This window comes from Lycium barbarum, chromosome 12, assembly GCF_019175385.1.
Source record: "Lycium barbarum isolate Lr01 chromosome 12, ASM1917538v2, whole genome shotgun sequence".
Classification (NCBI taxonomy): domain Eukaryota; kingdom Viridiplantae; phylum Streptophyta; class Magnoliopsida; order Solanales; family Solanaceae; genus Lycium; species Lycium barbarum.
The window spans coordinates 36,162,652-36,174,951 of NC_083348.1; the positions used below are offsets into that span (position 1 = coordinate 36,162,652).

A 12,300-nucleotide genomic window follows, 5' to 3' on the forward strand; every position below is an offset into this window, starting at 1 on the left:
GAATCAAAGTTTAACTTGTAAATTGTGTGGGATAAATCAGGATTTCATCTGGTTTATTACAGCAATTTATGTTGATTGTGGGAGAATTGTAAGGAGGGAACTGTGGGAGGAGATAGGTGCTATGAGGGCTTTATGTGAGGGTCCGTGGGTGGTTTGTGGTGACTTTAATGTCACAAGGTTCCCATCTGAAAGAATTGAATGTAGCAGGCTATCTGGTGCTATGAAGGAATTTTCTGAGTGCATCAATGAGGTGGAGTTGATGGATTCTCCTTTATTTGGGGGGTCCTATACTTGGAGAGGGGGGAAAAATCACAGAACTGCCTCTAGGATTGACAAATTTCTCTTTTCAACACTTTGGGATGAAATGTTCCTACAGATCAAACAGGATGTAATGCCAAACCTGGGGTCTGATCATAATCCAATCATGCTAATATGCGGAGATTGGTCCTTTAAGAAAACTTATTTCAAGTTTGAAAATTGGTGGTTGAAGGTGGATGGTTTTAGAAGCAAAGTGCAGGAATGGTGGAGCTCCTTGATGTTACAGGAAGACCACCATACTACAAGTTAGCTGCAAAGTTAAACTTGTTAAAAGGAAAACTTAAAGAATGGAGCAAGGAGAATAAGGGAAACTGGAGGGAAAGAAAAGACCAAATACTGGAACAAGTTGGCAGCCTAGAAGTCATTCAAGAACAAAGACCTCTGACTGAAGATGAGCAATTGCAGAAGGCTCAGTTGGCTATGGAGTATGAAGAAGTGGCTAGAAATGAAGAGATAGCCTGGAGACAAAGATCTGGAGTGTAATGGATCAAGAGTGGAGACAAAAACACAAAGTATTTTCACAAGATGGCCACATCTCACAAAAGATTCAACACTATTGACACTTAAACGGTTGATGGAGTTAGCTCCTCTGAACCTATGGATATTCAGAATGCAATTCTAGAATTCTATCAGAACCTTTACCGGGAGACAGAAGCATGCGGACCAAACTTGAACATTCAAGGTGTCCAAAGCATTACGGGAGAAGAGCAAATATGGATGTCAAGGAAATTTGAAGAAGATGAAGTATTGGAAGGGATCAAACTGTGTGCTGTTGACAAGGCACCTGGCCCGGATGGATACACAATGGCCTTCTTCCAGGCATTTTGGGATGTTTTGAAGGAGGATTTGATGCTGACTTTTCAGAATTTCCATTCTCAACAGATGTTTGAAAAAAGTTTCAATGCCACCTTTGTGGCCTTGATTCCAAAGAAGGTGGGTGCAACTGAACTAAGGGACTTTAGGCCCATTAGTTTGATCACTGGTGTGTACAAAATAATTTCCAAAGTGCTGGCAGAAAGGTTAAAGAGAGTGGTGAGCAAGTTAGTCAATAATCACCAAATGGCATTCATAAAGGGGAGGCAAATTATGGATGCTGCTTTAATAGCAAGTGAGTGTATTGACACCTGACTTAGAGGAGAAGAGCAGGAGTGATGTGCAAGTTGGATATTGAAAAAGCCTTTGACCATTTGAACTGGAATTTTCTTATCAACACTCTAAGATAAATGGGGTTTGATTGCAGGTGGCTAAAGTGGATGGAGTTCTGCATTAAAACTATCAGGTTCTCTATTCTAGTAAATGAAGAACCTGTGGGTTTTTTTCCTGCAGAAAGGGGGCTCAGGCAGGGGGACCCTTTATCCCCTTTCCTTTTCATTATAGCTATGGAAGGCTTGGATAGCATGATGAGAATTGCTTCTCAAAATAGCTGGATCAAAGGATTTAATGTGAGAAATAGGGCTAATGAGGCTATGGAAATCTCCCATCTACTGTATGCTGATGATACAGTAGTTTTGTGAGGCAAATCAGGAACAGATCTGCCATCTGAGGGTGATACTAGTGGTTTTTGAAGCATGTTCTGGGCTGAAAGTCAACTGGAGGAAGAGCGGTATATTGCCGGTCAAGGAGGTGCAGCAGATCCAAGTGCTTGCAAGCATTTTGAATTGCAAGATTGAGAATTTGCCTACTGTTTATCTTGGAATGCCTTTGGGATCAATGCATAAAGCAGTGGAAATCTGGGATGGCATCATAGAGAAGACTGAAAAGAAACTAGCTCTATGGAAATCTCAATAACTATCCTTGGGAGGAAGACTCATCTTAATCAACTCAGTCTTGGATTCTTTGCCAACGTATGTGATGTCCTTATTTCCTATCCCAAGCAAGGTGATTAAGGCTTTGGACACTCTAAGGAGAAACTTTCTATGGCAAGGAAACAATGAGGAAAAAAAGTTCCCACTTGGTAAATTGGGAAGTAGTTCAACAAAGCAGAATGCATGGAGGATTGGTAGTGAAGAACCTAAAATTACAGAATAAAAGCTTACTCATGAAGTGGTTATGGAGATATAATCAGGAAGATCGGGCACTATGGAAAGAGGTAATCCAACATAAGTATAGCCAAAATGGTAAATAGTGTACAAATGAGGTGACAAATACCTATGGTGTGGGGGTATGGAGGACCATTAGAGCTTTCTGGCTGGCTCTGAAGGCAAATGTTAACTACAAGGTAGGTAGGGGTGGGTAGTGGTGACAAGATTCTTTTCTGGAAGGGAAATTGGAGTGGACAGGGGACATTACAACTACTGTTTCCTAGCTTATTTTCTATAAGCACAAATCCAGATAGTACAATAGAGGAGATGTGGTCTCCCCAAGGCTGGAATTTAGTTTTCAGAAGACTTCTAAATGATCGGGAAATAGCATGGGTAGCAGAACTACTGACAGTAATTGGTGGATTTCAAGGAACTAATTTTGAGCCAGATAAATTGACATGGAAGCATAATCAAGATGGACTGTTCGCTGTGAACAGATTGTACAACAAGGTTTGATTGAAATTTCAGGGAGGACACCAGGACCTTGGAAATCCATTTGGCAGAGTGTGGCCCCAACTAAGGTGAAGTGTTTCACCTGGCTGGTAGCTTGGAGAGCCTGCTTGACTCATGAAGCACTGCCAATGGAAAATATATCCACAAGACACTGAGATTTATGGTTCCCACATGCTATTTGGACATCACGGTGTAACAAGAATCTGGGGAGAAGTGAATTTTAGGTGATTTAAGAAATATTTAGTGGTCAAACTTAGGTAATATTTCTATGTTAGTCGAGATGTTTCTCCTATTTTTTCAGCCACGACTGCTTGCATTAGGGTAGGCTATCTACATCACACCTCTTGGGGTGAGGCCCTTCCTGGACCCTGCTAACGCGGGATGCTTTGTGCACCGGGCTGCCCTTTTCCTTTTTCTTCCATTAAAAAGCAACAAATGTGATTTAAATAGCTGCACCTTGGGCCATAGTTTGTTCTAAGGTGCTTTTCTTACTTTCTGATATTGTGCTGACCATGATTGGGCATTCACCGTGTGGTGTTCTATTGATGATTGACTTTCATTACCAGCTGTAGTTGTATATCTTTACGACATTGAACTTGGGATGTGCTTATTGTTGAGGGCAATTTTTGAGAACAATGAACTGCTGAGGAAAAACAGATATTTGTATGGAAAGCAACAATATGATTGAAAAACGAAGGGTAAATTAGACTCTACAAAAAAGTCCTTCCACTATAGCTAGGACAATATCAGTTTCAAGTGATGATATTAATCCCATACACTGATACTATCTTTCACGTGTGCTTCACCAGATTTATCTCATTTTAATTTATGATGTGGGTCAGGAACTGGAAACACTCATTGCTCAGTTTTACTTGAACAGGGAAAATCATATGCCTCTCTGGCCCTCCTGGAGTGGGAAAAACCAGTATAGGTCGTTCAATTGCACGTGCATTGAACCGCAAGTTCTACCGATTTTCTGTTGGAGGATTGTCTGATGTTGCTGAAATAAAGGTATGGAAAGAATCTTACCACCTCAAACAGAGTTAATTTGTGGTGCACAGAATCTTGAATTTCCATGGCTAACTTTGGAATACACATCAAGGGACATCGACGAACTTATATTGGCGCCATGCCGGGGAAGATGGTGCAATGTTTAAAAAGTGTGGGAACAGCTAATCCTCTTGTTTTGATAGATGAAATTGATAAGGTATGTTATGGTTCGCAGAGTTGCCACATCAGTTATATGCCTTTTGACTACGAGAGACGTCTTGGTTCTTTTTCACTTTTGAATCTCTCTTTTTGTCTACTGACCACAAGGAAGAATTTTGAGCATGACCATATTGTGTTTTTGCTTGGATTTCTTCTGCACACTTAATGATTGGAAAAATGTGGATAACTATAGATTAATTTTTAATGATAGCCCTGTACTTTTTGCTTCTATGACAGCTAGGAAGGGGACATGCTGGTGATCCAGCAAGTGCTATGTTGGAGCTTCTTGATCCAGAGCAGAATGCAAATTTCTTGGATCATTATCTTGACGTCCCTATTGATTTATCAAAGGTTAGTTGTTTCCAGGTCCACTTATCAGATAATTCTGGCTGTTGATTGGCCCTTGTGAAATGCCTCTAAAAGCATTTGATGAGTGGTGGCTAACGTGATGTTAAAATCTTCCAAATATCTAAAATCATTCTGCTCTTTCACTTTTTTTTTAATTCCCCCTCCTTTTTATTATTGGTTGATATTTGCTCTTGCCTCTTATCTTTAGTAAGTTTGGTATAAGTTTCATGACTGAACCTGCTTTTCTATTGTCCATAATGAAAGGTTATTGGAAGTATTTTATTTCACGTATCTGCTACCTCAGTTTTTATCTCTCTGACTGTATTATTATTAGTGTAAGTAGAATGTTGTTTTCTTGATACTCGATCCAAAACTAGGTTTCTTTGGCATTGGGTTCTCGGTGAGCGTTCAATAGGAAAGGTTGATGCATTGAGCTTTCCTACTGTCTGTTGAAAGTATCTTTGAGGTTTTTATTGACGAGGGATATGGTTTTATATCGCTTGAAGTTTTTGATAATTGGAGCAGCATCATTTGAGTATTTAGCAGTTAGTTTACCTGTTGAGTAAAGATTTGTCCCTTAATTCAATTATGACAACTTTACACCGAGCAGTAGTATTTCATTTTGTCTTAACAAACATCAGAAAATCAACAAAATGACTAGAGAGAGAAGGTGTATGGGTATATTTGCATACAATTTCATTTTTTTTTTTTGAGAAGGTAGCATTCATTTGTATTTATCTTTTGACTGTGATAATTTACTGTTTGTTCCTATGTCTTTTCGTGATGGTAAATATTTGTGTTATATTTCCAAATTGCATTGTTAAAAGAAAATCATCTTTCTGTTATTTAGGCTGTACTTTTGGTCTGACTTGGTTATTGGCAGGGAGGCAAGATCAGAACCTTGAATTATAGATGTTGAGTTATATATGAACCTTATGGAACTTATAAAATTCAACCTCAAGGTTTTAGTGAACTTGTCCAAAGGATAATTATGATTGTAAAATTCTTTTTCTTGCCAATAATGGAAAACAAATCGGAGCTTTGACGCCTTCAGGTTCCTGAAGGCTTTCAAGCCTTGTTTTCTATCCTCTTTGTTTAATACAGTTACCAACTTCATTGTACTTTAAGGAGGAACAACACGTTTATTACTTTTTCGAATGCGAAATCTGATGTTGATACTCATTTTTCCTTTTTGTGGCTGCAGGTTTTGTTTGTCTGCACAGCCAATGTCGTAGAAATGATACCTAATCCTCTTTTAGATAGAATGGAGGTAATTTCAATCGCTGGTTACATAACTGATGAGAAAATGCACATAGCACGGGATTATTTGGAAAAGAGTACTCGTGAAACATGTGGGATCAAGCCTGAACAGGTATGTCTCAAAGAAACGTCCCTAGTTGCATCTCACTGGTTATCTCCTGTACATGCCACATTTATCGGTGGAGTTTGTGCATATTTTTAGGTTCCAATTTTGAAGTCTCAGAAGCAGACATAGGTCTGTCAGGAAAGTGTTCACAACTTGATTGGGCAAGAATTTAACTTCTTAAAGTAATATGTGAAAAGCTTTATCCGATCAGAAGTTTATGGAATAAAATATATGATTGTAAAAGTTAAGGGGATCAATCTCTCTGCACTCTTCCCTTTAGAAATGGCTAAAGAAAACATCACATGGATATAGTAAATTCTTTTCTAGGTTTTGCCATATGCTTTAATATTTCCTGGAAAATATACTGTTCGATCTAGTGATGCATTTTCATCTCTGAGCCTCATACATTTTAGCAATATTCTTACCTCCAATGCTAATGGATTATAAAATTTTATACTATCTCTTCCCCTCACTATCCCTTGCAAAACGTACTTAGGTAGTTCACATAAATAGCTAAAGAGTCCATGTTGCAGTATATATCCTCTCAAGCATTGCTTTCTCTTGAGGAATGTTTGCATGATCGAGCCAAACTGTGACTGCCTTTGCTACCCAATGTGCTCGTGCATCATTAACACAACTAGTGTGCCACACTTGGCTGGGGATATGAATTAATTATCAAGCTTTTTTTTTTTTTTTCCACCTAAAGTATAAGACTACCAGTAAAAGCTTACTTGGCAAAAATTACTGTCGAGAATGGATTTTGGGCCTAACTCAACCCCAAAAGCTAGCTCATGAGGGGAGGATTTCCCAAGTCCATATAAGGAGACCATGCACCCTTTAACCTTGTAAGTCATGGTTAACTCTAGGATTATGATCTATGGTGTTTTTGTGTTAAGGAGTTACCAATGTTTGTATTAATCTATAATTGTGGACCAGCAATGCTGTTGAAGGCTGATTCTGAGGCGAACCTAAGCCTGAAATTTAATTAAAATCAAGTTGTGCGCTTTGTATCGCTGAAGTAGCACTTTAATGTAGGTGCTTAGGTGCTAAGACGTGTGCTCATTCCCCTCAGGCTCTTTCTTTGAGAAAGCAGTACTAAACATCAAATATAGTTGGTAACCTGATATATTAATTGTTAGAAAACGTTGCAGATGAATTTTTGATGATTAAAAACAAGCGACTAAAAGTTTAGTATAAGAAAACTAGCTGCAGAAACGTAAAACTTCGTCTTTTGCATCTAAATCAGAAACTTAAATTGATTTCTAAACATGATTGCTATGGTTTTAACTTCACATATTTTGCTTAGTTGTTGTAACTTAAAGTTATTTTTTGTTGTATTATATATGTGTGTTCTATTGTTTTCATTAGCACTTTTCTTTGTTAAGGCTTATGTTTGATTCCATATTGCCCTTGGAGCCCCAACAGACTGTCCATTTTCTCTGTTTTTTTGCTTTTGACTGTGGACGTAAAACTGTTTATGGTGCTTAATTGGTTCCCGGATGGGGTTTAATTGATTAATAAGGTAATTGAAAGGATGCAAGTACATATATATTCTCCCAGAGCCTTAAAGATGAAATTCGGGGAACTTTATATTTAGCTCTCTAATTTGGTCTTTAGTTGAGGTAAATGACATTTTTCGGAACACATCCCCCCCCCCCCCCCCCCCCTCCCCAAAAAAAAAAAAAAGAAGAGAGAAGATATTTTCCACTTTGAATATGGGCGTCAGAAGTTAATCAGTTGATATCTCGGAGGGCTTATGGATACCTTGGTTAGTCGTGACTGCTTTTTGCTTATCCAATGGCAGACAGAGACAGGATTAGGGAATAACTTTGCTGGAAATTCTAACTTCCGGATACTCCTGTAAAAATGTTCAAGTTGATGGGTAATCAAGTGGAGAAGATGCAGCGTTTGAGCCAGTGGCGGAAATTTGGCGAAGAGTGTACATATTTTATTCTCACTTGTGTTGAGGGTGTGCAAAAATAAATATATACTCATAATAGCTAACATTTAACCTATGTACACTGCGTAATTTTCAGGTGAAGGGTGTGTACTGGACCACCCTTCGCCTAAGGTGGGTCCGCCCATGGTTTTAGCTCGTGTATATGTCACCTCTCTCCCTCTCCCTCTCTCTCAGGCTATTTACATGCTGAGTGGTAGTCTCTCAGATGTAGAGAATGTGAACTCAAGTTCGAAAATTAAGTGTGCAGACATTATGTTAGTAATTCACTGCAAAATTCAAAGGGCTGAATTGTTGATGTTTGATTTTTATCTTTCCACATGTATAATTATCCTGACAGTTAGCATATGTGATTTTAGGAAGACTTTTGATTGATGCCTTGATGCTGTTTTTCATATATGTCACAAGGTACATTGAAGCATTGCTTGCAATAAGCTAATGCTATTGGCTTCATGAATTCTTTATTTCAGGTTGAAGTGACTGATGCAGCTCTTCTTGCTTTAATAGAAAATTATTGCAGAGAAGCCGGTGTTCGCAATCTGCAGAAGCAGATTGAAAAGATCTATCGCAAGGTTCTGTGGCCTGCTCCCTTTTGCTTAAAACATCTGAGATGACATTGTCTGAATTTCATGCCTAGTGAACTTTCAAAAAAGCGAAGGTTATTTCATGAAATGCAACACGAACACTCGGAAATCATTTTCATGCTCTGATACTTCGCACTTCCTGTTCTTGCTTTCCAGATAGCTTTAAAGCTTGTTAGGAAAGATGGAGAGATTGAGCCTCAGAATGCGGTGGTAGATGAGGTAAAAGCAGAATCTGTCCATCTATCAGACGAAATCAAGTCTAAGGAAGAAACTCAAGCTGGAGCTGAGTCAGCAGAGGGTAGCAATGATGACAAGTCCTCTTTAAATGTTGCTGAAGCTGAAGCACAGAAGTCTACCGATGAAGATATTCATTTACAGGTAAATGGAAAATAGTAAAAGGCAAAAATATGATATTAAACTTTGTACTTCAGGTGATTCTTGCCAGTTGCAATTATGTATGTTACAATGTATTTGAGTGCTTTTATCTATGCTTGAGATATAAATACAAGATGCAGTGTAATAGGTTAGTCTTGTATGCACAGAAGATATGTCTTTTTATACCTTGTTTTATTGTGTCATGTTGATTAAATGTGCTTAACAGATGAATGTAAGAAGTCACTTATCTGACAACTATATAACATCAAACCAGCAAGGGAAGCACTTGGTATTCATTTGTACAACTAATTCTGCCTGGTATCCTTAAAAAGGTATCTATGCATGATTTGCATCTGGCTTAATAGCTCGGGACCCCCTTGAACTCGACACCTTTTGGTTGGTGTACACGTGGACTATTGTTAGTCCTGATTACCCCCTTGAGCCTAGTATTTTGATAGCCTTCATTCCCTTTCTAAACGCTGACATGGAAAAGAGTGTCTCCACAGACACTCTTTTAGGTGCGTGAAAGTGTAGAAAATCAGCTTCCAAGTGGGGTATTTTTCCACAGTTAATAACCAGTCATATACAAAAGTTTATTTGTTCCGAACAGTGCATTTCTTCTTACTTAGTATACCACACATGTTTTACCTCAACTTTATATTTTTTTATTTCTTCTTTGGGTGCAAGGGTTATTTGTTCCAACTGTGTATTTCTTTTCTTCCAGTCCAAATTTGTAAAAAATACTTGACTGGAATTCTATTATTTTTAGCCGCATAAAAGGTTGTAACGAAAATAATGGAGTTCTAAGTGTAAAATTTTCTTTTTATGTCTTATTAGAGACAAACGACTATTTTTGCCTACTGCATACATTTTCTTTTTTGGGTGAGATCTGTATAAAGAAATTGCTAAGCTTCATTATTTTTGCCAAATAATGAACTTTTCAACTGTGTTATGTTTGTTTAGATGCGGTGACGATTTTTTTCAACTGTGTATTTCTTTATTTTGGGGCTAAATCTGTAAAAAGAGACTTAGGTGAACCTCCATCATATTTATCCAAATAAAAAAATTTAGCTTAAATAATGGAGTTCCAAACATGTTTTTTAGAAATTTGTCTCGAAAAATGATTCAGAAAATTTATGAATTTAAAAAGGTAAAAAATTAATATTATAAAATGCCACGTGGAGAGAGGGTAGCACATCTCCTTGGACTAAGGTCGTCCAGGGGGTGAAGACTATTAAAATATCACATTCAGAGGGGTAATTAGGACCAACAGTAGTTCAGGTGTAGATTGAACAAAAGGTATCAGGGTCTTGAATTATTAAGCCTTAGCATTTAATATCATACATTGTAATTAGATTAGTGGTTTAAAAGCAAATTCTTTGGGGATGGAGGGGTTTCTTTAGTCCGACTAATTATACTTGATAGTCAAATTCGTTTCAATAAGTTGGCTACAATGTTTGAATGGCTTGCTTAAACTCAATTGTTCTAATATAAAACACGCGCACGCACTTTGATGTGTTTGATGCTATTTTTCCGCGCACACGCATACACTTTGATGTGTTTGATGTTATTTTTCCCCTCATATTTGCTTGTACTGAAGGAAGAAAATGTAGAGTTCTACAAATTAAGCTGCTAGTGAATAACGTCCTTATATTTTCCTGATATTGTATGATTTATACTTGGAAGTTTACATAATCTATGTTTAATTATCCAACTGAATTTTGGTTACGGTGGTTGTGATCTTAACAGGATTCTCAGGAAACTGAGAAAGCTACAGAAAGTGAAGCAAGGAAAACAATAGATAAAGTGGTCGTGGACTCACCAAACCTAGCTGATTATGTAGGCAAACCTGTTTTCCATGCTGAGCGCATATACGATCGGACCCCGGTTGGAGTTGTGATGGGTCTTGCTTGGACTTCAATGGGTGGCTCAACACTCTATATAGAAACGTCCCTGGTGGAGCAAGGAGAAGGAAAAGGGGCTCTCAATGTAACAGGACAACTAGGCGACGTAATGAAAGAAAGTGCCCAAATTGCCCATACAGTTGCCAGGATCATTTTGCAGGAAAAGGAGCCTGATAACCAGTTCTTTGCAAATAGTAAGCTTCATCTTCATGTTCCTGCAGGTGCTACCCCTAAGGATGGCCCTAGTGCTGGTTGTACTATGATAACGTCCTTGTTATCTCTTGCCATGAAAAAGCCTGTTAAAAAGGATCTGGCAATGACTGGGGAAGTCACGCTAACTGGAAAAATTCTTCCTATCGGAGGGGTATGTTTACAATTCTTACACCTCTCCTTAATGTGCTTTCTAATTTTCGTTGATTTTATCTTTTAAGGTGTTTATGCTTTATTATTTTCCTGTGTCGTGTGTAAGCATAATAAGAGTGGTCTATTCATTTTGACCATCATTAAAAGGATTCATGAGAGTTTCAAAGCTGTATCAACTATAGTGTTTAGTAGCATTTGGAACATAATTGAGACCCTGCCAACGTTGAGTTCATCTTGTGAAGTGCTTACTTTTTTTGGTTCAATAATAGGTCAAGGAGAAGGCCATAGCAGCACGGCGAAGTGGTGTGAAAACTATTATCTTCCCTTCAGCTAATCGAAGAGATTTTGATGAACTTGCTCCTAATGTCAAGGAAGGGCTTGATGTACACTTTGTGGATGAATACAAGCAAATACATGATTTGGCATTTTGACAGCCAGAGTACATAATATTTAAGTTGTTTTGGTGACAAATTGTCCAGCTGTAGGTTTAGTTCGCCTGCTCATTCATTCTGGTCCTTATGCCCGGAGACGTAGTTTTGTTTTCCTCCTTGTTTCATGTTTGCAAACGTTTATTGATGTCAAAACAAGCAGCTTTGATATTTTACACCATTGTATCACATAATTCATAAATCTCATGAAGGTAAGATTTGACGGAAGTTTCTGATTTATTAGACTGCACCTACTGTTGAAGTTTCTTGGATATTGTTTTTGACCTCTTGGCATCTTTTCTCTCTTACAGGCGAAGAGACAAAAGAAGGAAAAACGAAAGGAAGAAACGGAGAACAGTAAGGAACCTTATTTCCGTTTCCGTCAACGTACAGACAGTTGGTTCTTTATGTTAGCTGTCTAATCTGCGACCAGTATGCAAGCATAGCTAGTATTGATGTATGTACTCTTTCTTGGTCACGAGATGGTCGTCTTAGTCTCTTTTTGTTGTTTCTTTCTTTGATAGTAGTAGCTTGCAAAGTGCAGTTTCAGGAGCAAATTATGCTACAAAAGAAAAGTAGATATATCGATGCTTTCATCAATAAAATAACACCTGATGTACTTGTGTTAAAACCCATTAAATGGGTATTAATAGAACTGTTAAGAGTAGACTACCCCAAAAATTCATTTTCACATTCTACTTTCCAAGGTCTCAATTATCGTTTGATCGCTAATACAAACTTTTTACCTATCTTCCTTTCAATAGTGATAAGAGAGAACTATAGTTTGGTTACGATGCTCTAACTGCAACTTTGGAGGGAGCTTCCCTTTTTTCTTGGTCTTGTCAATTTTGCAACTCTTGATGAATGGGTTCCCTTTCCTTAGAAATCTATAGATCTTTGGAGTCTATTGAGAG

At 38.0% G+C, this 12,300-nt stretch overlaps 1 protein-coding gene across 2 annotated transcripts in view; it reads left to right on the top strand.

Annotated features, from left to right (window-relative positions):
• The window catches only part of LOC132621092 (lon protease homolog, mitochondrial-like), a 36,266-nt gene extending 24,199 nt beyond the window's left edge, over positions 1-12,067 (top strand). The window contains exons 13-21 of one of the 2 annotated variants that reach the window (XR_009575411.1): positions 3,733-3,863; positions 3,955-4,059; positions 4,299-4,412; positions 5,614-5,781; positions 8,203-8,304; positions 8,473-8,694; positions 10,441-10,959; positions 11,228-11,598; positions 11,698-12,067. Coding sequence is in view for 1 of the 2 variants with exons in the window: in XM_060335244.1 (XP_060191227.1) it covers positions 3,733-3,863; positions 3,955-4,059; positions 4,299-4,412; positions 5,614-5,781; positions 8,203-8,304; positions 8,473-8,694; positions 10,441-10,959; positions 11,228-11,389 (1,523 nt within the window). In the remaining variant the exon portion in view is untranslated. Of the gene's footprint in view, positions 1-3,732; positions 3,864-3,954; positions 4,060-4,298; positions 4,413-5,613; positions 5,782-8,202; positions 8,305-8,472; positions 8,695-10,440; positions 10,960-11,227; positions 11,600-11,697 lie in introns of those variants that run through there. The other variant, XM_060335244.1, reaches the window with a different exon arrangement.
• Positions 12,068-12,300: the final 233 nt, after the last annotated feature.